Genomic DNA, 18,736 nt, shown 5'->3' with positions numbered 1-18,736 from the left:
CATATGTGCAGCGGAGGCCTGGGGTACAATTCCTCACGAAGGATCGAAATCGGGAGGTAACTGCAGAGATCTCAGGCACGAGGTCCTGCAGTGTTGGTTATGATAGCGGGGCCTTGGCTCCTGATTTTCATCTGTACCCGCTTTGGATGAGCTTTCACATGTGGCAGAATCGGCTTTCATGTGATTTCCGTTCTTTGAAGGCCCTGATACTGTTGCTTCATGTTAAGGCGAGTTTGAATCCATTAGGGACTGTCGATTACGGCACTGTTTATACGGGTGAGAGCATCTTTGCTGAACAAGATAAACCGTAGCATAACATAACCTACCCTGCGCAGGAGCCAGCTATGTCAGCGCCTGCAGTAAAGGTATCGATGACATAGTCCTCATCAAGTCATGGCCCGAACCAGCGAGACACGGAAACCATCTTGAAAACACCCTCTCGTATCGCATACACTCATGGCACAGAAAGAAGCCGATGGGGATACCAGGTTGAGCCAGGGACGATCTCATGCTCTTGGACAAAATTGCTTTTGGACAGGGGTACTCCTCTGACTAGCTATGATGCCGCATTAGAGGGTGCTACAGCAATAGGGATGTTCAGGCTGCCAGAGGACAAGGATGCTGTACAGGTGGTCGGTGACTATCTTTCTGGTGTCTATCTATCAACACATTGTCCATACCATCGGAAAGCAAATCACGGGGGAGATCCTGCAATCCACCCCGCTGGGGTTCTGGTTTACAGTTCCTGCTATTCGGCTCGCGCAACAACGATACTCTATACCTCATTCCGGAACCCGAAGCAGCGGCTGTTTCAGCCCTCATGAGGTCAATTACTGAAGGACTGGGATTCTCTGTCAACGTAAGAGGGCAGCATATCAGACTCACTCCGTTAGCCTCTAACTCTCAACACAACCCGAAGATGGGGCCTTTGTCTGCGACTGTGGTGGAGGAACAGTGGTAGGTGTACATTCTTCTCGTCTTTTCCTGGGATCTCGATATGGCTGACTATGGGTGTGCCAGGATATCACCACCTACCTCGCGTCAAGGAAGTGCAACCCATCCTCAAGTCTGAAGACTCTGCACCGGTACCGGTAAGTAGCCTTATCTATCATTGCGGCTTGTCTCATCGAATCTAGGGGGAAGGTGCGGCTCAACGGCGATTGATCAAAAGTACTATGACTTCACGAGTCGGAAGTTTGGCAAAGCGTTCAGTGATCTTGCGCACAGCAAAGCTGGCCCTGGAAGTGAATTTACGAACAGATTTTGAGATTATAAAGCAGGAGTTCGGGTATCCTTCAGAGGAAATGGCAACCATTTCTATGATTATGAGGTTGACTACGCGCAGAAACGAAATGCGACCAAGTCTTACACATTAAGGCTTTACTCAAGCGATGCAGACCTGGCCCCTGCCGGACAGGAAGATGAAGGTACGGTGCAGGCCAATATCGGTCATGTTCGGCTGACTTGAAGTTGGCAGATTCAACATCGACTTCAGTGACCTCGGTTTATCTGAATTTCCCAGTAGGCTTCGTTCTGGAAAACGCGTCTATCTTCTCACGGTCTCATAACAAGTGATATACGAGGCGCAGGAGGGGAATTCTCAAGATTGAGGCCCATATCAACGACAGAGTCGTTGGAAATACTTCGATTGACTTTGAGAATTGGAGACATTATTGAAGGAACTTTTGTTCTCGTTGGACTAGTGTGCCTTGTTTGGCATGACCGGATTTGATAAATATCCAAATTATCTAGAAAGATAGAAGGGAAACCAGAAAAGGTGGCCAGAGAAATCAGCTTTTGCAAGTATCGCTTGGGGCGGACATGTTATCTTTTTCGAATACTGCTTTGTTTCCAATGTGCCTTTCCTTCAGCAGAAAACATGGCGCTCAATCATTCTAGTCCCAGGATTCGATTCAACGACTGGTCCGCCAAAACATATTATTTCTGACGTTCATTTAACCGCTCCATTGTGTTCCAATTGCAGCACCATACCTCCATCAACAACCCACGCGGCCCCAGTCACATAGCTCGCTCTAGGACTGCTCAAGAAGAGAACGACATCCGCGACCTCTTCAGGCTTCGCCATCCGACACATCGGAACGACACTCTTTGGGAATGAAGGATCGATATCTCTGCTTATACCTGAGACTACGCCATTCACCCAGCCGGGGCGAATAGTATTCATGCGGATCCCATGCTCGGCGTTGTCAATTGCTGCTCGCAGGAACGTGTACATCAGCTCTGGGATATTAAGTAGGGCAGCGCTACCCACCAGCTTTTCGAATCAAGTTCAGGGTCTCGTCTCCGGCTTCCATCGGTCTGCCAACAGTGCTGGCCGCCCCGACTATGATAATGGCACCGCGGCCAGCATCCCTCATCCGTCCATGGACCTTGTAGCTCCCGACAACTTGGCGCCGCATTACTTGGGCTACCGCGGTGACGCAGAGGAGGGTTCCCTGCGCAAAGTCCAGCCATGCTTGACCCAGTGCTTGTGGCCCGAGGCCCACGTAGTAGTCGACTCGGCCGAAAATCTCGAGGACTTTGTTGACCATGTCCGCGACACTGTTGGGGTCCCTTACGTCGACGCGCATAGCCACGGCGGTGAAGGCTGGATTGGTAGCAAGGGTCTCGCTCTCCTGTGCGGCATCAAGAGCGGCTTCATAATTGACATCGGCTAGTAGGATACCTTTCACGCCTTCAGCTGCGTATCCGAGGGCGCATTCGCGGCCGATTCCATGTCCTGTTGTGCGATTCAGAAGCGGCTAGTGAAGTGATGGTAGCTCTCCAATTACCTGCGCCGGTGATGAGGGCTACGCCATTGAGACAGAGGGACATGGTCAAAGGGCATATAAATTCCACTTTCAACTATGAGAGAAAGAAGAGAGGGATGAGAAGATGAGGCTGTTGGGCCTCAGTATATCCGAGCTACACCGGCGTTAAGGGAATCCGGCTTATCTCCGTGCACAATCCCACTGCCAGTGCCCTCTCACTGTGGCACATGAATCGAAAAGAAACTCCGAGATTCATTCATTTCCTCGAAGCCCCCGAGTCCTTGAACTTCCCCGAGCGGATCTGCTCCTGCCCTGCCTGCGCAATGGCTTCGTTCCTAGTCACGCCTTCTTCGCTGCCGAATGTCCTATCGACTGCAGCCCCAAGTCCTCCGCGCAGCCACTCGCCAGCGCCCTGAAAGATTTGATTAGCGCGTCAGCACAGTGCGTCGTCTTCGGCTTCTAAGGGCAACATACGTGGATCCCTGCGAAGACGCCCCTCACTCCGCTGCCAAGGCGCTCGCCCATGTCTCCTCCTTGCACTCTATTTCCGCTGGAGGTACGCATCGATTGCGGTCCTACTCGGTTAGCCTTCTTTTGACTGATGTTAACTCGGGGGGCATACTGTCTGCTCCAGACGAAGACTGGGCCTGGTACTGCGGCGGATCCTGCTGGCCCGCTTCGGGAATCTGGTACTTGAATCCGGTGTCGTATGCGCGATCGCGATCGAGGCCGTCCCCGCTGGAATTATCGATGCGCGCGCCGGTAGCCTGGGCTTTGTTGTCTGTTGGTTGTTTCTCCATTTTGCGTTCGGTTTGTTGCAGTTGTGTGGCAGTGACTCGGTGTTGGTGCCGCTGGGGATTATATATTTTCGCGCTGTGACGTCAAGGTCGTCTGACAGGCAGGACGAATCTTTCTGCACCCACTGGGGAACGGAAGGCTCCTTGTACGAGGAGTCGACAAGATTGATTGGAGCCTAGTCAGTGTAAGTCACTGTTGAGTTAGAATCAGTCTTGACAGTCTCCGCGCGGCAACTGTCATGACGTCATCCCAACAACTACTACGCAAGACATCGAATCATCGAACTATTGCATGAATGGCTATCACTCACTACGTTGCAGTGCTGGCATATGCTCCAAAGGAAGCGGAACCGCCAACGACTCAAGGGGCTACGAATAACGCCACGAAGAAAGTAGGCTGTCGACACCATCCGAGGCCGGTGAATGCTTTATCACTGCTCAGTCGAGGCAGCCTCTTCTCGACGAATCCAATCAAGGTAGGCCTCTGCTCCAATTAGCAGCTACGCTGTACAGCAGGAGCTAGGCCGGACATACCTGCTGCATGCCAGTGTTTGCTGGCTGTCCGCAAAAGCATCTTCAGAGATTCTAACGATCTCGGAATATCGATGACTTGCGAATCCTTGAGGTATTGGAGAATAAGGATACCCGCCTTACCGATCGAATGGATAGAGAATACTGGAATACTAGCATCATCCATGGGGCTTTGTCGTAGGAGGCTCTTCGTTGCTTCGACGAACTGCTGGACTTCAGCCTCCAGCAGCGCAAAGGATAGCGGGCTACAGTCCCTGCCCGTGGGGTGGTGATATCGGTAACCAAACTCAAGGATTGTCATGAACGCGCTGCTGCATAGAGCCGTTGCTGGATTCCGAACCGGAATCTCGGACTCGCGAGACTCCCTGAACGACGATAGGTTTTCAAGGATTGGGATTGCTTCGGCGGCCTTCTGCTCATACGGAGTTGTGCTGTGAATGTGGGACAGAACCTTCTCAAGAAGAGCTGAGGCGTGGTGGAGGTCGACGAGATGTTTCGGTACGCGCTCGTCCACGTCGCTGATGTCAATAGGAATACTCGGTGCCCTAGCAATTTCGAGGGATATGTACCTCGAGGAGTCAGCAAATCCGGGACCGGGGCAGTGAACTCACCGATCCAGTATAATCAGCCCTAGCCACAGCCGGTATGCATCATCGGTACCCACAATCTCTGACTGGAATTCCATATGTGGAGGAGAATCTATGCCCATGGCTTCGGCAGCCCGGACATTTGCCCCGATGGAGATATACGCTGCGGGATACATTCCATGTCCGACTTCGAAGAGGGAGAGGAGCAGTCTGCTTTGAAGAAGCTGGAGTGAGCTTACCCCGGCAGCGGTTAATGAGGATACGGTGGTAGTGGCGAACATGTACAAGCCATTCACCTGCGCTGACATCCCATCGCTGCTGGGTATAGTGATAAGACACATGCAAAGGGTAAGCAGGCTGGACTCCGACGGTGGGTCTGCCTTTTCAAGGCGCCGATGATAGGCATCTCTATCGATTATTGGAAACCAGACATGGACGGTACTAAAATATGCAGCTGTGGACTGGGCGATTCCATCTCCGCCGCCAATGACGTCGGAAACCTGCATTTGTATTGCATGGGTCAAATCAGATCCGGTGACACCAAAATCACGAAATATTCTTGCCTCGCCGACGCCAGTACCGGCAGCGTCTGGGGTGCAGCTCTCGTGGACTTCTGGATAACTGCACCGCAGATTTAATCTGCAACCGTTAGCAACGTGCGCGCGCGTAATGCAAGGGAAACGGGAGCAGACCTGCTGCAGCGGGCGCAGACAGGCAGTAGCCTTGTGCATCTGCGCTTCTGCTTTCTGCAGCGGATACAGGCTTGATGTGCGTAGCTGTCCATGCCGTCTCTGCAGCTATTGTGCTTACTCGGGATGTTGTACCATGCACGTCCTCCGTCGGCAACCTTGGACTGACCACGCCCCGAGTAAAGAGAGGCTAGCCTGGATGAGTTTAGCGTCCGCTCGAGTCCGCACCTGCAGCGCTGCGGTGGAGTGGCGTATAGTGCATATCCACTGGGCTCGGTCTTATGATTGCCAGGTCGGGTTGATGGTATCAAGATATGTGTTCAGAGATCTGTAGATATAAAAGCACCTTTGACTACCTCTTAGTATTCGTTATGACCATATTATTCACCAGACAGGAGGATGGAGATCAAGAACATCGTCCTCGCCGGAGTTAGCCTTCTCCACCACGTACCCTTGGATATTTACTAACAAGGCAGGCGTCCGGAAGTCTAGGAAAAGTCGTCCTCGAAGCCCTAATCGCCGCCAACAAATCCAACGTCACCGTCTTCTCTCGGACTGATTCCGAGGCAGCTTTCCCGGACACGGTCCAAGTAAGGAAAATCGACTACACGTCGGTCGAGGACCTCACCAGCGCATTAACCGGCCAGGACGCAGTAATCTGCACCTTCTCACCCAGCGCAGTCCTCGCCCAAATCCCCTTAATCCATGCATGCGTCGCAGCAGGCGTCAAACGGATCATTCCCTCCGAATTCACGGCAGACATATCCAACCCCAACGCCGCAGCCCTCCCGCAGTACGCACCGCAACTCCAAATCCATTCCCTGCTACAGGAAGTCACCAAAGCCAATCCGAAATTCAGCTACACATCCATCCGTAACGGCGTCTTCCTAGACTGGGGCTTGGCACTGGGGTTCCAGGTTGATTTCCGATCGGACAATCCACCGTTCTACGACGGGGGCGATCGGCCATTCAGCACCACGACCCTGGGCACGGTCGCGCGGGCGGTTGTGGCTGTTCTTGACGCTGACGAGCGCCGGCTCGGCGCGACCAGGAATAAAGCGCTGTATGTGCACGATGTTGTCACGACGCAGCGCCAATTGTTGGGTCTCGCGAGGGGTCTCGCCCCCGGGCGGAAGTGGGATCCCGTGGCGGTTTCTACGGAGGAAATGGAGCGCGTAGCGCGGGAAAATTATGGCCGAGCGAAGAGGGACCTGGAAGGGTTGATGGGGTTATTTGTTAGGGCCGTGTTCGGCGAGGGGTTCGGGGGGTGTTTTGGGAGGGTGGATAATGAGTTGCTGGGACTGGGGTTCATGTCGGAGGGTGATCTGGAGAGGGTGATCGAGGAGGTTCTAGCTTGACCTGGATGCTCTACTACCAGCAGTACCCCGTGGAATCTAGGATGGGAGAATAGTGGATGAATCGCAAATCATAGGAGATGTGGCATACAGAGAACTCCCCCATCGCCAGCTAGAGTCCATCTCCGCTAGATTAACTGAGAGGATGAGTGACAGCCAACAATAATAAGGACAAGACACCAAGGATACAAAGACTGAAAGAGCAGAGCGCAAGGCCATTACCCGGCCCACGTGTGAGTCGAGTGTGTGCCCAGCCTCTTGTGTGAAGCATTCCTGCACCCCTGCAGCCACTGTGAGCCCTGAACTATCGCACGTGGGGGCTGTTCCTGTCCAGAATCCACACGACAAGAACTGCTCCTCTGCGGCTGCGCAATCTACCTTCGTATCGTACAATCTCCCCAGTCAGTGACCCAGTAGTCAGATGGCAGTCCCCATCGGCTCCATATTAATTCTCATCGCCCGTCATGTCATGTCGAGCTCCCGCTGTCATCCACTCTGCCCCAGTTCTGCCTCTGCGGACATGTCTGTGCCCTGACCATAGGCTTATCTGCCTGGGCCTTTTCAGCTCATTACACTCCTTCTCTAATCTATGGCCGTCCTTCATCAATATGACTACATCTTTGCGGTGACTACTATCTTCGCTTTCTTGGATGCGTGGAATATAGGTACCTACCTGTCCCGATTTGCCTTTCCATGACGCAGAGGTACTGACGGCCCAGGCGCCAACGATGTAGCCAACTCCTTTGCCTCCTCGGTCTCTTCGCGGACCCTGACCCTCAAGCAGGCGATGGTCATCGCCGCCTGCATGGAGTTTGCCGGGTCCGTGAGCGTAGGCTCGAGGGTGGCCGAGACCGTGCGCGAAAGGATCATCGATCCGCAACTCTACGCCTCTGAGCCTGCCGTGCTCATGCTCGCCATGATGTGTGCTATTATCGGATCGTCTACGTTCCTGACTATTGCGACTCGTTTCGGGCTACCGGTTAGCACGACGCATTCGATCATCGGTGGCTTGGTTGGCGCTGGGACCGCGAGTGTGGGGATTCATAGGGTTCATTGGGGATGGCATGGCGTTGCGCAGGTCTTTGCGGCTTGGGGCATTGCGCCTGGTATTGCGGGCGGGCTGGGCGCGATTATGTTTCTGATAACGAAGCATTTTGTGCTCTCGAGCAAGTATGCTGTGCATCGGGCGCTGTTCTCGATTCCGATTTACTCGTTTATCACGATTGCTGGGTTAACTAGTAAGTGCTGCGCTTGCCCTCCTCCCATTCCCACACCGTTGGGCCATGGATATAGCTGACAATCCAGTGCTCATCGTATGGAAGGGAATCCAGCTCGACGTCCAACTCACCGCAATGCAAGTCTCCGTCACCGTCGTCACCGTCGCAACCGGCTGCACGATCCTGCAGATCATCTTCCTCCTCCCCTGGCTCTGGCGCCGCGTCATGAACGAAGACTGGCAGTTGAAATGGTATCATGCCTGGCGCGGCCCGTATATCCTCTCGCAACCACTCCCCAATCCCCCGCCTCCCGGCCGAAATAGCCTGAATATCAAGGACTACTATCGTGGACACCTCACGCAGGAGGAGCTCAAGTGCTTGAGGGCTTCGGAAAGTCTACTTCAGTCGATCCAGTCGACAAATGGGTATAATGATCCTGAACGATTGGAGGGAACTGCGGCGCCACCAGCCGAAGGTGTCCCGCCTCGTCCGCCAGGACCGTGGAACAGTTGGCCCGTATTATGGTGGTCCATCCAGCGAGTGATGTATCACGGTCTCGAGCAGGATGTCATCCAGGCGCAGAAAAGGCAGACTGTACTAACGTGGGACATCCAGGACATGCATGCGCGCGCTTCACGCTATGATAATCGCGCCGAGTATATGTACAGTTCACTGCAGATCTTGACGGCCGCCACGGCGTCTTTCGTCCACGGCGCCAACGACGTTGCGAATGCGATTGCGCCTTTCGCGACGACATATCTTGTTTGGCAGAAGGGGGAGATCCCGGACAGCGAAGTGCCGGTGCCGGAATGGGTGTTGTAAGTGTGCTCACGATGGGGCAGGAATCGAGGATTTCACTGATTGAATACGTGCCTAGATGCTTCGGCGGCGGTGCTATCGTGCTCGGCTTGATGACCTACGGATACCACCTCATGCGCAACCTAGGCAACCGCTTAACCCTCATGTCGCCGTCGCGCGGGTTCTGCATGGAGCTGAGCAGTGCCATGACCATCCTGATAGCCACCCGGTTAAGGCTTCCGGTGTCGACGGTACGTCACTTCACCCCCGGTTGTGCATTCAATGATCTACTTGGAGTACTGACTTTCCAGACGCAATGCATCGCGGGGGCATCCATCGGCGTCGGGATAGCCAACGGCGATTGGCGCTGCATTAACCTGCGACTCGTCGGGTGGATCTACTTTGGCTGGGTTATTACGGTGCCGGTGACCGCGTTGATTTCAGGGCTACTGATGGGGTTGATATTGAATGCTCCAAGGTGGCCGACATGACTGACTGTATATACTATCTTGTAATGATTGCCGTGTACGAGCTATGATAGTATGAAGGACTTAATGGCGCCTCTTGGACCAGCGTCCGCAAGCCGTATGAAATAAATGTAGGATTCCCGGCACTAGGAGGTACAAGAGTCAAGAGGACGAATGGGTTTGGGCTCACCTCGAGGGACTTGCTCAAGATATTAACATGGTCCACAGTGATTTCTGTCCTCAAGAGCCGAGCTTAATGCCGACTTGGAATGCCTATCAAGCTGCTCTGCTCTTGAGTCACCCCAGCGTGCAGATACGAACTGCAGCAGAAGCCGTCCCAGTGACGTCATTGGAGATATAAACCCTCACCCCAACTTCACCCGCCACTCCAACGCCCACACCAAACCTCTCTTCTACCTAGGTCCTCACTTTCTCTACTTTCTCCACTTTAGACCAAGTTCAAAATACTAAAGAACTAAAAATGTCCGCCATAACCGGCGGCTGTCATTGCGGCGCAACACGCTACCGTCTAACGGGTCCCCTCTACGGCCTATCATACTGCTACTGTCGCACCTGCCAGCTCATCCATGGAGCACCCTTTGCGCCATTTACCAACGTGGAGAAGGAACATCTAGAGTGGACGCAAGATGACGAGCTAAAAGAGTTGAAACTGTCCTCTTTCGCGACGAGAACGGTCTGTGGTGTCTGCCATGCGCCCGTTAGTATGGTATACCACAAGCAGCCGGATGAGGTGGGGATTGTTGCTGTCACGGTTGACGAAGAGTTCGTGGACGCTTTACCGGCCGAGGTCGAAGGGCATATCTTTGTCAAAAGGAAGCCTGGTTGGTTTGTTATTGGGGATGGGGCGCCTCAGGATATGGGTGTGCCGGAGTCGCTTAGAGGGCTTGTGCCGGATGATCTTGAGGTTTGATGATATTAAGCCTTTTGTTTGGTGCTATCTAACCAGGACCATGGCCCATTCTGTTGTTTACCAGTCCTTGCCTTTCCTCCATACTGCAAATTGGGTCATGTCGCGTCCAGGGTGGGTCATAGGGTTGATCTGGATGACATCACCGCATCGTCAAAGCTGTTCCTGAAATGCCATTTCACAGCCAAGAGTATCCTCCAAACCTCTAATTCCATTGTACATACAAGCAAAATGTCAGACGAATCCCCCCCAGCACGGCCAAGAGGATTGGCCGTGTACAATTTCTCCTCCTCGTGGTTCCTCATCCCCCAAGGCACGAGCATCGTCGCCGTTATCCTGCACCAGCTCAACTACCAATTCGGAGCCCTGCCCATTCTCGCCAAAATCGTCTGGATCTACGCCATTGTCCTGCTCGGTCTAGCGCTGGGGATCTATATCACCCGAGTCTGCCTCTTCCCTCGACACGTCCTCTGCGAAATCCGCCGGAATGTCGTCGAGGCGTCGTGTCTCTCTAGCGTGCCTATCGCATTCACGTCGATTATCCAGATGATAACGCTCCAATATACCGGAGGTGCAGAGCTCGCCACGTACGTCCTCTGGTGGATCTCGACTTTCTTCTCCATCCTCGGCGTCATAGCCGTCCCATACACCCAGCTCAAAATGCAGCCATCCGGCATAGAACATATCCCTCCATCATTCCTCCTCCCGGTGATTTCAATTCTCACATCCGCAGCTGGAGGTGGTATCATCTGCGACAACAGCAGCCTCAGTGCGCGCTTGCAAGTCCCCGCCATCATCGTCTCATACATGGAACTCGGCACGGGCATCGCCCTAGCAATCTGCATCGACGCCTGCATAATCTACCACCATTTCGACCAGATATACCCGCAATACGATAAAGCGTACCAGGACATGGTCCTCTGTGGCCCCTTCGGCCAAGCCTCCACAGCTTTGCAGGTCCTCGGAATGGCGGTCCAGCATAGCTTTGGCCAGTATAACCGGGGCACACTCCTCACTGAAACCGCGGCATCGCCAATCGCGGCGGTAAGCGAGTTTGCGGGACTGTTGGCTTGGGGCTTCGGGACATTCTGGTGGCTCTTTGCAATACTGAGTATTGGGTATACGCTGTATGTGCAGTCGGGCGGGTGGCGCAATGTCTCGTTTTCGCTGACGGCTTGGTCGCTTATTTTTCCGTGGGTGAGTGTCCATCCTATCTCTTTCTTCTCATATTGTAGCAGTAACAGACACTAACTGGACGATTTAGGGGGTATACACGAATGGAGCTGTGCAGTTGGGAAAGCTAATGGATTCGCCGGCATTTGATGTCTGGTCGACAGCGCTACTACTGATGCTCGTAGTTATGTGGATTGTGGTCAACGTCCTTACTCTAAAGGGAATCGCAACGGGGAAGATCCTTGGGCTGGAGAATGGCTGGAGGGTTCCAAAAAGCGAGCAGCAGACTGTGTAATATCTTATAATCTATATGGTTAATAGAGGAGCTTCGATGCGTATATCTGGATCCACCTCCCCCCCCCCAACAACAACCCACCATTACCTACGTCAGCCGGTACAGTCGCCAGAGGGAGAGATGCCTTATGTCCAGGCGAGTAGGTTAATAATATCCCGTTTGGTTCAGCTGGGAAGGGTCCAGACGGTCTTGGAAAGGTCAGCTTTTTCGTCGATTTGTCATCGAGATCGGGGCCCTCATTGCCGACCACCGACTGGAGAGGGGTATATCACGAACTGTATCCTTGATCTGGAGCATCAAAATTACCATCATTGTCATTCCAGCATGTCTCGCTTCCCCATCCCCGTTGTCCTCTGCGGCCGCACTCTCACCGTCGGCAAGCCCGTTTCAGAATTTCTCCGTCCAGAATACGAGGGTATTCCAGTTCTCAATCCATATACATAAGCCTAGATAGCTAACAGCCAAGTCATCCACTTCATCATCACCCCGGAAGCAGCAATCGCCGACATCCCGCTGCTCCTCGCCGGACGCGGTCCCCAGACCACTACTCATGAGATCGGCACCCGCAACTACAGCCAGCCTCCGCGCGGAGTGATCTTCGGTCGCGGCTTCAGCCAAGAGTTCGTGCATGAGCTAAAGGAGACGTGTCCTGGTCAGTCTGGCGCCCGGGAGCCTGTAGCCTGGCTAGCTGGGGATCAGTCGAAGATCCCCACGGGCATTCCAGGGCCGGGCTATGCTAAGGGAGTGGCGGATTCAGTCAAGGGGGTTCTTGCGAATTGGCTGGAGAATATTGGGGATGAAGATGTTTCCTTGCTGTATTAGCTACTTTCATCAACCTTTGTTCTATATGTCACGCACGGCGTTTTTGTAGGGCTTGGAAGTCGAGGCCATTACACGCTTGCAACTAGATGCCTTGATCTCTTGAGGCACTCAGGCATTCAGGCACTCAGGCTTCCAGGCTCCCAGGCGTCCAGGCGTCCATGGTCGTCTCCCCATGTGGCTAGCGTACTTTCTCACGCTAAGCGTCTTGGCTGCCTCTTTGGGAATAGCGTATGGCGTGGACGAGTATGAAGAGAGGGGGGCTGCATATAGATCTCATTCCCCTCATTACCCTACAAAAAGGCTCTCCCTGCTCTCATTGATAGTAAATGGCCTTGACTGACCATGGAGCTGGCCGTCCCAGACATACACTTTCTCTTCGGCTCCGCTGAAGACTCATACACGTCGATATCTGGCTCATTATCCATTCCCTCAACTTCCACCTCCACCGACCAGGAAATCAAAATCGAGCTGATCCGATGCGTGGAGTCAAGGTGGCGCGTCACATCATGGTACAAGAAGGACAAGAAGAGCGCGATTTCTCCATCCCTCAAGCGAAAGTCGATTCCTATCCCAGCCCTACCTTTCCCTAGCATTGCCCGACTACCCGACGCGCAGACCGAAACCCTTGTACAATGCAGGCTTTGGACCTTTCCCAACGCCAATGACGAATCTCGGTCCAAGTGCACGTTCGAGTTCGTACTGCCCATTCCCAGTTATATCCCAGCGACGGCAGAAACGGCTTTGGGGACGGTATCCTATGCAGTCACGGCCACTACGTCCTCGTCGGCGCAAACCTTGCGGTGCACAAAACCGGTGACAACTCAACGCCTTGTACAGCCGAAGTCAATCCTACATACTTGCCGATACCCTGGCGACAGGGTAGTCACAGAACTGTGGGTTACTCCGCAATGAAACCGGGTGTCGTGCAGCAAGAGCAAGGCGTTATATTCTTGCAGATGGCTAGCGGAGTCAACTGCCCGAAAAGGCGCCCGGCAGTCCGAGGTCACGTACACTGTAGCAAAGGAGCTGCGGTGGAGTGTTGACGAAGCCATTAGTCTTGTTCAGTTGGGCTGCCGCGATCGAGCAGCGACCATTTATAAGAAGCATGTACGGCGGATATGCACGGGACGAGAGAAAGGGCGCTGGGTTGCCAGCGACGAAGTTAATGAAGAGAGGGGTGTGATCGAGATACCATTCGAAGTCCATATTCCGACTGCAGTTGAGACGATAGACGGCGCGTCGTACCGAGGCCACCATGCCGAGGACGTACTGGCGATCATAGTGGGATATAAACTGCACCTGGAAGTTATCACGGGCGAGGATACCTTCCATCGAGAAACGGGGGGCCTCGTCGACCGCAGGCTCCGCGTCAAGTCCTACAATGCTGTCTTCCCATTACAGGTCCATCATTTTTCCTTCAACTCTGATGCAGATGTTACCAGCAATCCCCCTAGATACGAAGACTCACATCCATTACTCCCGACATATACGAGCTCTTCTCACCCCGACCCTCACGCGACATGAGATCGATGTATATACCCCTTTCCAGCTAGATACTATAGATACCCCATGCGCGATTCCGACGGCTGATACTGTTCTCTTCTCCTCCAATATCTAACCCGGCCATCTGTATCAGTAGAGCTCCGTAACTGAACCCCGGCAAACATACTAGTGAGGACATACATGCGGGTGGTGATCTGTATCTTGCCTGATTTGCGTTCAATAACCAATAGACGGCAGTAAGATTTCGCAACAGCAGAGTCAAGTAGACAAGATCCTTATTAATACAGCCTCTGGCCTGCATCTAGTCAAGTCCCACGGGGCTTACTAGCCGTGCTAATGACCATGCCCATAAAAAGTGGCTAAAAAGCCTGGTGGGTCTTTACTATATGCAGGCCAGAGGCTGTACAACAACTCCCGCGGTGTCTCGAAACAATGGCACGCCATAGTGATTAAAGTCCCCTAGCAAATGACTGACAAGGCAATTCCCACTTTTCCTGCGCGGCCGGCCTCTCGGAAGAGTCTGGTTGTTCTGAAATGTAACCCATGGGAAATTGGTCCATCTCTTCCAAGGTTGCCAACCGTGTAAACGACACCAGGCCGTCAGTGCCAAACTGGCCAATCGTCCCCTTCACCAGATCTTCGATCTCACGGTCCCTTTGCAAAGTAGGCAGAATATACCAGTCAGCAGCACGTCGCTCCACGTTGCGATTACAACCGCCCAGTCCCCCTATTTATCAAGCGTTTCCTTGTCCACCGAGGTTATCAGGTATCGTCGATTCATACCCTGCCGTGAAAGCCCCTGAGTGTAATCCTATTAGTTCTGTTTTTTTCATCTATTTCTCCATCTCTCGGAGAATATACTAGCAGATGAACTTACGAAGGTAACGACGAGGTTTGCGTAGTGCACCATAACATCCTCTCGCTGCAACGAGGCCGTCACCTGCTGTCCAAGACCTCATTGTGAAATGAACGCTTTCAGATTCGGTCTATTAGTCGTCCTTTCCGAGCCTTATCTCATCCAGATATATCTGGGCTATCAAAGAACTAGCTAACTCCTACATCAAATGATAATGCCAAGGGAAGGCATTGTTAGTACGGCTTCATCAAACCCGATCACCTATATGCTCTGGCCATGTAGGTAATGAGATTGGAACAAGAGAGGGCCGTCAGTGTTGGTGAATAATCGAAAAGTCCAAATCAGGGTCACTCTTCCAGAGTACAACCCCTTGGAAACGATATAATTGTGAGTCTGTGACTCTTGGCAGCGTTCGTACAGACTACAGACTAGAGTCAGACCCCTGAATCATAATCAAGCCAAGACTGTGATAGCAAGCACCTCTGCATTGTCACACCCCGCTAGTTGGTGATAAGCATGCCAAGTGGCCTGGGGTTCCGTCCCGACGGGAGCCCTTGATCCACTATCTATTGACTCTTTGTCTTGCTCGCAGATCACGTAGGCCCCTGCCGGAGTACGTACTACCATCGCCCAGATGTTACGCACTTCAGTTTCTGTCGTAGGAAGCAATCAGTGTGCTCATTGATTATAGGAAACCAGAGTCAGTCATATCACAGCAAAATGTACCGTCGTATAAGAGTATGAAGTATATACAAGTCATTAGTCTTCCATCATATAGTCCACCTCAATCACTAGTCGGCGACACCCCAACCCCATTTCTAAGCGCTACCTGGACCAAGTGCAAGTACCGCTCAATGCCCTTCGCACTATGAGATCCCTCATTAAACATGACGCGAATCCTCAGTTTCTCCTGGTATGTCCATACCAAGACAACAACCTCTTCACCGGAGCACCTCGCAGAAATGGAAAAGTCGCCCACGGTGAGCCCCTCATAAGTTGACTCCAGAAAGTCATCAATCCGGTCACAGCTGCCTAGGATCAGAGTGCTGCTGTACGACGGGCGATCGGGTGGCGGGCGAGTGCTTGATAGAGAGAGCACTTCGGCGAAGGTGGGCTCGATCAATGCGGGTAGGTCTGGATCGCTGCTGGCATCTTGGTACGCCGTTTTGGATTCCTCTGCTGTTTTCCAGAAACTGGTTACGGGCACTGATATCGGCCACATGGCGTGCTGGGCTGAGACTGTTTCATTCCCTATCCCATTCTGGGCCTGGCTTGGCGATTGTAATTGCTCTGCGCGGCAGCGGCGCTGGTCCACGATGATGACGGAGTTGTAGTTTCGAGTCAACATGAAAGGGCCGTATTCCTTTGCTGCGAAAGCAACTCCGGCGTGAAGTACGTGCGTCACGCTCATATTGTGCTTCCTTGCCTTGACAACCAGTGCTTTCGTAGAGGCCGGCATGTACTCGAGCTCCCTCCACGAGGACAGGCTCGATTGAAACAAGTCCTAATCCGACACGACGCCCACTGTGGGGTAATTCCAGAGCCAGCGGCGTCGCACATTCCAAAGCCGAGCAAGCTGAGAAATTGAGGCTGAAGGAAGCGACCGGGCTTCCTAGAGGGTGAATGCCAGCTTCTCTGGCCGCTCATCAAAAAAGTCGCGGGCGTTCGTCGTGTTCGTAATCGATTTGCTCAGTCCGTCCAGGAAGTCGTTGAGAATTGTGACTGCCCCCAATGCATCCATGAGGTAGTGAGACGTACGCAGCGCAAAGACCATCGGCTCTGGTAAGAGGTACATGGCCGGCATCTCTGTTGCCGGTAAGCTGTCCAGCAACTCTGGCGTCCACTCGTCCTCCACAGTAGTAACGACAAATGTCTGATTCAACTAGCTCTGGATGTGCCCCGGCTGGAACTTCTGATATATCCGCTTCGAGCCGTGTATTAAGGATGCGAGAGCAGGGTGTCGTTGTCGTAATGATATCCATGCACTGCGGGCGTGTTCGACGTCGACGTCGTACTTTGGATCAACGCGCAGCTTGGCGGGGACTGTTAGGTGGAAATTGCGTCGGCCATTGCGAGCATTGACTGAGCTGCTAGCGAGATGGAATGTCTCGACTGCATCGATGTTTCGCTCAAAGACTGTGCCGACCTTTGAGCGCCTTTTGACCGAGTCCTTGGACTGCAACAACACCCTTGCGGTCTGGAAGGAGGCTGCCATTCTGTCGTTAGTAGATAGTTGGGTGTATGGCCGGCGCGAGGTACTGGCCGTACGGAGAATAAATATGCTGATTGCTGAAAGAAGCAATTCTCCTTTAGACGATCAGCGGCCTGATCGACTTGATTCCAAATCGCTCGCGCACTGACAAATGACAGTCGCACTAGCTGCGCCGTCGCGAGCCATGCTCTCGAGTCTTTGTTGGAACATAGCGGTTTGCCAGAATGCCGTCTTGGCTCTCTTTCAGCACAAGGTATGAAGTAGTTTGGGCGGCAGTTGGACTCCGTGGCTACTCCCTGCCTGGATACTTTAGCCTCAATTAGGGCTCCGTGCCGTCACGAGTCAGCACCATCGAGGTCAAGTGGGCAAACCATTGCCTTGTAATATAACCTGAGTCTTGTTTGAGTCTGTTTGAGTCTGTTTGAGTCTGTTTGACATCTGAACCTGTCTTTTAAGGCTGGATGCAGATTAAAAATGGTATCATGATGTAGTCATAGTGGGTCCAGGCACAAAACCAGACAGCGGCCTTTTAAAAGGTTCATCGCGAGAATAATAGCCTCTGAGGTTGCCTGCCTCGACAGCATAGACTGCGACGATGAACTCTAAACAGATCTCCCTGCGCGATCGGCTGTGCCAGGTCACCTGGGGCTGGTATTCCATGTCCATGGCCACCGGGGGGATCGCCGTGCTGCTCTACAACACCCCCAATCAGTTTACGGGACTCCTCACAATCGGAAAAATCGTCTACATCTCCAACTTGGTTCTGTTTTCCGCCATTACCTTCTGTCTGAGCCTGCGGTTCCTCTCCGATTCGTCGGCACTGAAAGAATCCTTCCGGAGCGCAAACGAGACTCATTTCGTCGGGACTTGCCCTCTCGCTATCGCAACTATCATCCTCGGGGCGAGCAGCTATGGAGTCAGCGCCTGCGGCCCATGGCTGGTGACTGCTCTGCGCATTATCTTCTGGATCTACGTCGCCGTCTCGCTCCTCCAGGCGGTCTTCCACAATTGGTACCTCTATCATCGTCATGTAGCCAGGGACCAGCCCTTTGCGATCGTTCGCCTGCTCCCTTCGTTCCCTGCGATGCTAGGCGGCACGATCGCCTCGGTCCTTGCGTCCAACCAACCCGACGATCAGGCGATTCCGATCATCATCGGCGGCTTGACGCTCCAGGGGTTCGGGATGACCATGTCACTGTTCATCTACGCCGAGTATTTCTACCGGCTGAACAAGAGCGGTCTACCGAAGCTGAGCGAGCGACCGGAGATGTTTATCGCCGTCGGGCCGTGGAGCTTCACCGCGCTGGCCTTGATTGGCATGGCCAACGAGGGAGTGGAGAAATGGCCTGCAGGCTACTTCGTTTCTTCTGCCACCGAGGGCGCAGTCGCAGTACCGACCGGCCAGATAGCGGTTGTGCTTGCGTCGCTCGTGGCAATCTGGCTATGGACATTGGCTTTCTCCTGCTTCAGCATTGCAGTTCTTTCTATGCTCGCGCCTCTCCGCGTCTTCGGCGGCGACGGCGGAGTGCCGATGTCGCTGGCGTACTGGAGCATGGTCTTCCCCAACACAGGCTTTGTCATCGCGACGATCAAAATCGGGCAGGTCCTGCAATCGGAGGCCGTGCTGTGGGTGAGCTCGGTGATGACGGTGCTGCAGGTCGCGGTCTGGCTGGGGGTGCTACTCGCCACCATCTCCGTTCTGGGGAAGAATGGGGTTCTGTAGATAAGCAAAACT

General features: G+C 53.3%; 11 protein-coding genes across 11 annotated transcripts; 7 read left to right on the top strand and 4 right to left on the bottom strand.

Moving 5' to 3' along the window:
* Positions 1-1,951: 1,951 nt before the first annotated feature.
* BDV17DRAFT_295577 (SDR family NAD(P)-dependent oxidoreductase) lies at positions 1,952-2,835 on the bottom strand (the record flags this gene model as incomplete). Its single annotated transcript, XM_073763090.1, has 3 exons — positions 1,952-2,214; positions 2,273-2,740; positions 2,793-2,835. 3 exons carry the CDS (start codon positions 2,833-2,835, stop codon positions 1,952-1,954), a joined length of 774 nt encoding a protein of 257 aa, XP_073611096.1.
* Positions 2,836-3,027: 192 nt separating this feature from the next.
* BDV17DRAFT_295576 (uncharacterized protein) lies at positions 3,028-3,571 on the bottom strand (the record flags this gene model as incomplete). The annotated part of the gene is made up of 3 exons (XM_073763089.1): positions 3,028-3,183; positions 3,246-3,346; positions 3,394-3,571. 3 exons carry the CDS (start codon positions 3,569-3,571, stop codon positions 3,028-3,030), a joined length of 435 nt encoding a protein of 144 aa, XP_073611095.1.
* Positions 3,572-3,878: 307 nt separating this feature from the next.
* Positions 3,879-5,490, bottom strand: BDV17DRAFT_275112 (uncharacterized protein). Its single transcript, XM_073759177.1, has 3 exons — positions 5,379-5,490; positions 4,711-5,325; positions 3,879-4,668 (listed from the first exon to the last, which is right to left on the bottom strand). Exons 1-3 carry the CDS (start codon positions 5,468-5,470, stop codon positions 4,062-4,064), a joined length of 1,314 nt encoding a protein of 437 aa, XP_073611094.1. The 5' UTR covers positions 5,471-5,490; the 3' UTR covers positions 3,879-4,061.
* Positions 5,491-5,774: 284 nt separating this feature from the next.
* On the top strand, positions 5,775-6,733 carry BDV17DRAFT_295574 (aromatic alcohol reductase; the record flags this gene model as incomplete). The annotated part of the gene is made up of 2 exons (XM_073763088.1): positions 5,775-5,804; positions 5,852-6,733. The coding sequence occupies 2 exons, from the start codon at positions 5,775-5,777 to the stop codon at positions 6,731-6,733; spliced, it is 912 nt and encodes a 303-aa protein (XP_073611093.1).
* A 417-nt stretch (positions 6,734-7,150) lies between these two features.
* Positions 7,151-9,236, top strand: BDV17DRAFT_301194 (inorganic phosphate transporter; the record flags this gene model as incomplete). Its single annotated transcript, XM_073764204.1, has 5 exons — positions 7,151-7,395; positions 7,450-7,968; positions 8,036-8,765; positions 8,825-8,996; positions 9,057-9,236. The coding sequence occupies exons 1-5, from the start codon at positions 7,320-7,322 to the stop codon at positions 9,234-9,236; spliced, it is 1,677 nt and encodes a 558-aa protein (XP_073611092.1). The 5' UTR covers positions 7,151-7,319.
* Positions 9,237-9,620: 384 nt separating this feature from the next.
* BDV17DRAFT_220079 (GFA family protein) lies at positions 9,621-10,257 on the top strand. The gene has a single exon (XM_073755579.1). It carries the CDS (start codon positions 9,694-9,696, stop codon positions 10,141-10,143), a length of 450 nt encoding a protein of 149 aa, XP_073611091.1. The 5' UTR covers positions 9,621-9,693; the 3' UTR covers positions 10,144-10,257.
* Positions 10,258-10,371: 114 nt separating this feature from the next.
* Positions 10,372-11,608, top strand: BDV17DRAFT_284814 (putative malic acid transport protein; the record flags this gene model as incomplete). The annotated part of the gene is made up of 2 exons (XM_073760595.1): positions 10,372-11,337; positions 11,405-11,608. The coding sequence occupies 2 exons, from the start codon at positions 10,372-10,374 to the stop codon at positions 11,606-11,608; spliced, it is 1,170 nt and encodes a 389-aa protein (XP_073611090.1).
* Positions 11,609-11,906: 298 nt separating this feature from the next.
* BDV17DRAFT_275105 (uncharacterized protein) lies at positions 11,907-13,011 on the top strand. Its single transcript, XM_073759176.1, has 2 exons — positions 11,907-12,023; positions 12,075-13,011. Exons 1-2 carry the CDS (start codon positions 11,933-11,935, stop codon positions 12,428-12,430), a joined length of 447 nt encoding a protein of 148 aa, XP_073611089.1. The 5' UTR covers positions 11,907-11,932; the 3' UTR covers positions 12,431-13,011.
* On the top strand, positions 12,773-13,954 carry BDV17DRAFT_295569 (uncharacterized protein; the record flags this gene model as incomplete). The annotated part of the gene is made up of 2 exons (XM_073763087.1): positions 12,773-13,323; positions 13,387-13,954. The coding sequence occupies 2 exons, from the start codon at positions 12,773-12,775 to the stop codon at positions 13,952-13,954; spliced, it is 1,119 nt and encodes a 372-aa protein (XP_073611088.1).
* Positions 13,955-15,573: 1,619 nt separating this feature from the next.
* BDV17DRAFT_284813 (uncharacterized protein) lies at positions 15,574-17,004 on the bottom strand (the record flags this gene model as incomplete). Its single annotated transcript, XM_073760594.1, has 4 exons — positions 15,574-16,261; positions 16,304-16,401; positions 16,513-16,609; positions 16,673-17,004. The coding sequence occupies 4 exons, from the start codon at positions 17,002-17,004 to the stop codon at positions 15,574-15,576; spliced, it is 1,215 nt and encodes a 404-aa protein (XP_073611087.1).
* A 592-nt stretch (positions 17,005-17,596) lies between these two features.
* On the top strand, positions 17,597-18,724 carry BDV17DRAFT_284812 (tellurite-resistance/dicarboxylate transporter family protein; the record flags this gene model as incomplete). Its single annotated transcript, XM_073760593.1, has 1 exon — positions 17,597-18,724. The coding sequence occupies one exon, from the start codon at positions 17,597-17,599 to the stop codon at positions 18,722-18,724; it is 1,128 nt and encodes a 375-aa protein (XP_073611086.1).
* Positions 18,725-18,736: the final 12 nt, after the last annotated feature.

The sequence above is a fragment of the Aspergillus undulatus genome (genome assembly GCF_047715775.1).
Source record: "Aspergillus undulatus strain CBS 261.88 unplaced genomic scaffold BDV17scaffold_71, whole genome shotgun sequence".
NCBI classification, from domain to species: domain Eukaryota; kingdom Fungi; phylum Ascomycota; class Eurotiomycetes; order Eurotiales; family Aspergillaceae; genus Aspergillus; species Aspergillus undulatus.
The sequence above is the reverse complement of the archived record's forward strand: the minus strand, read 5'-3'. Positions and strand labels throughout refer to the sequence as shown.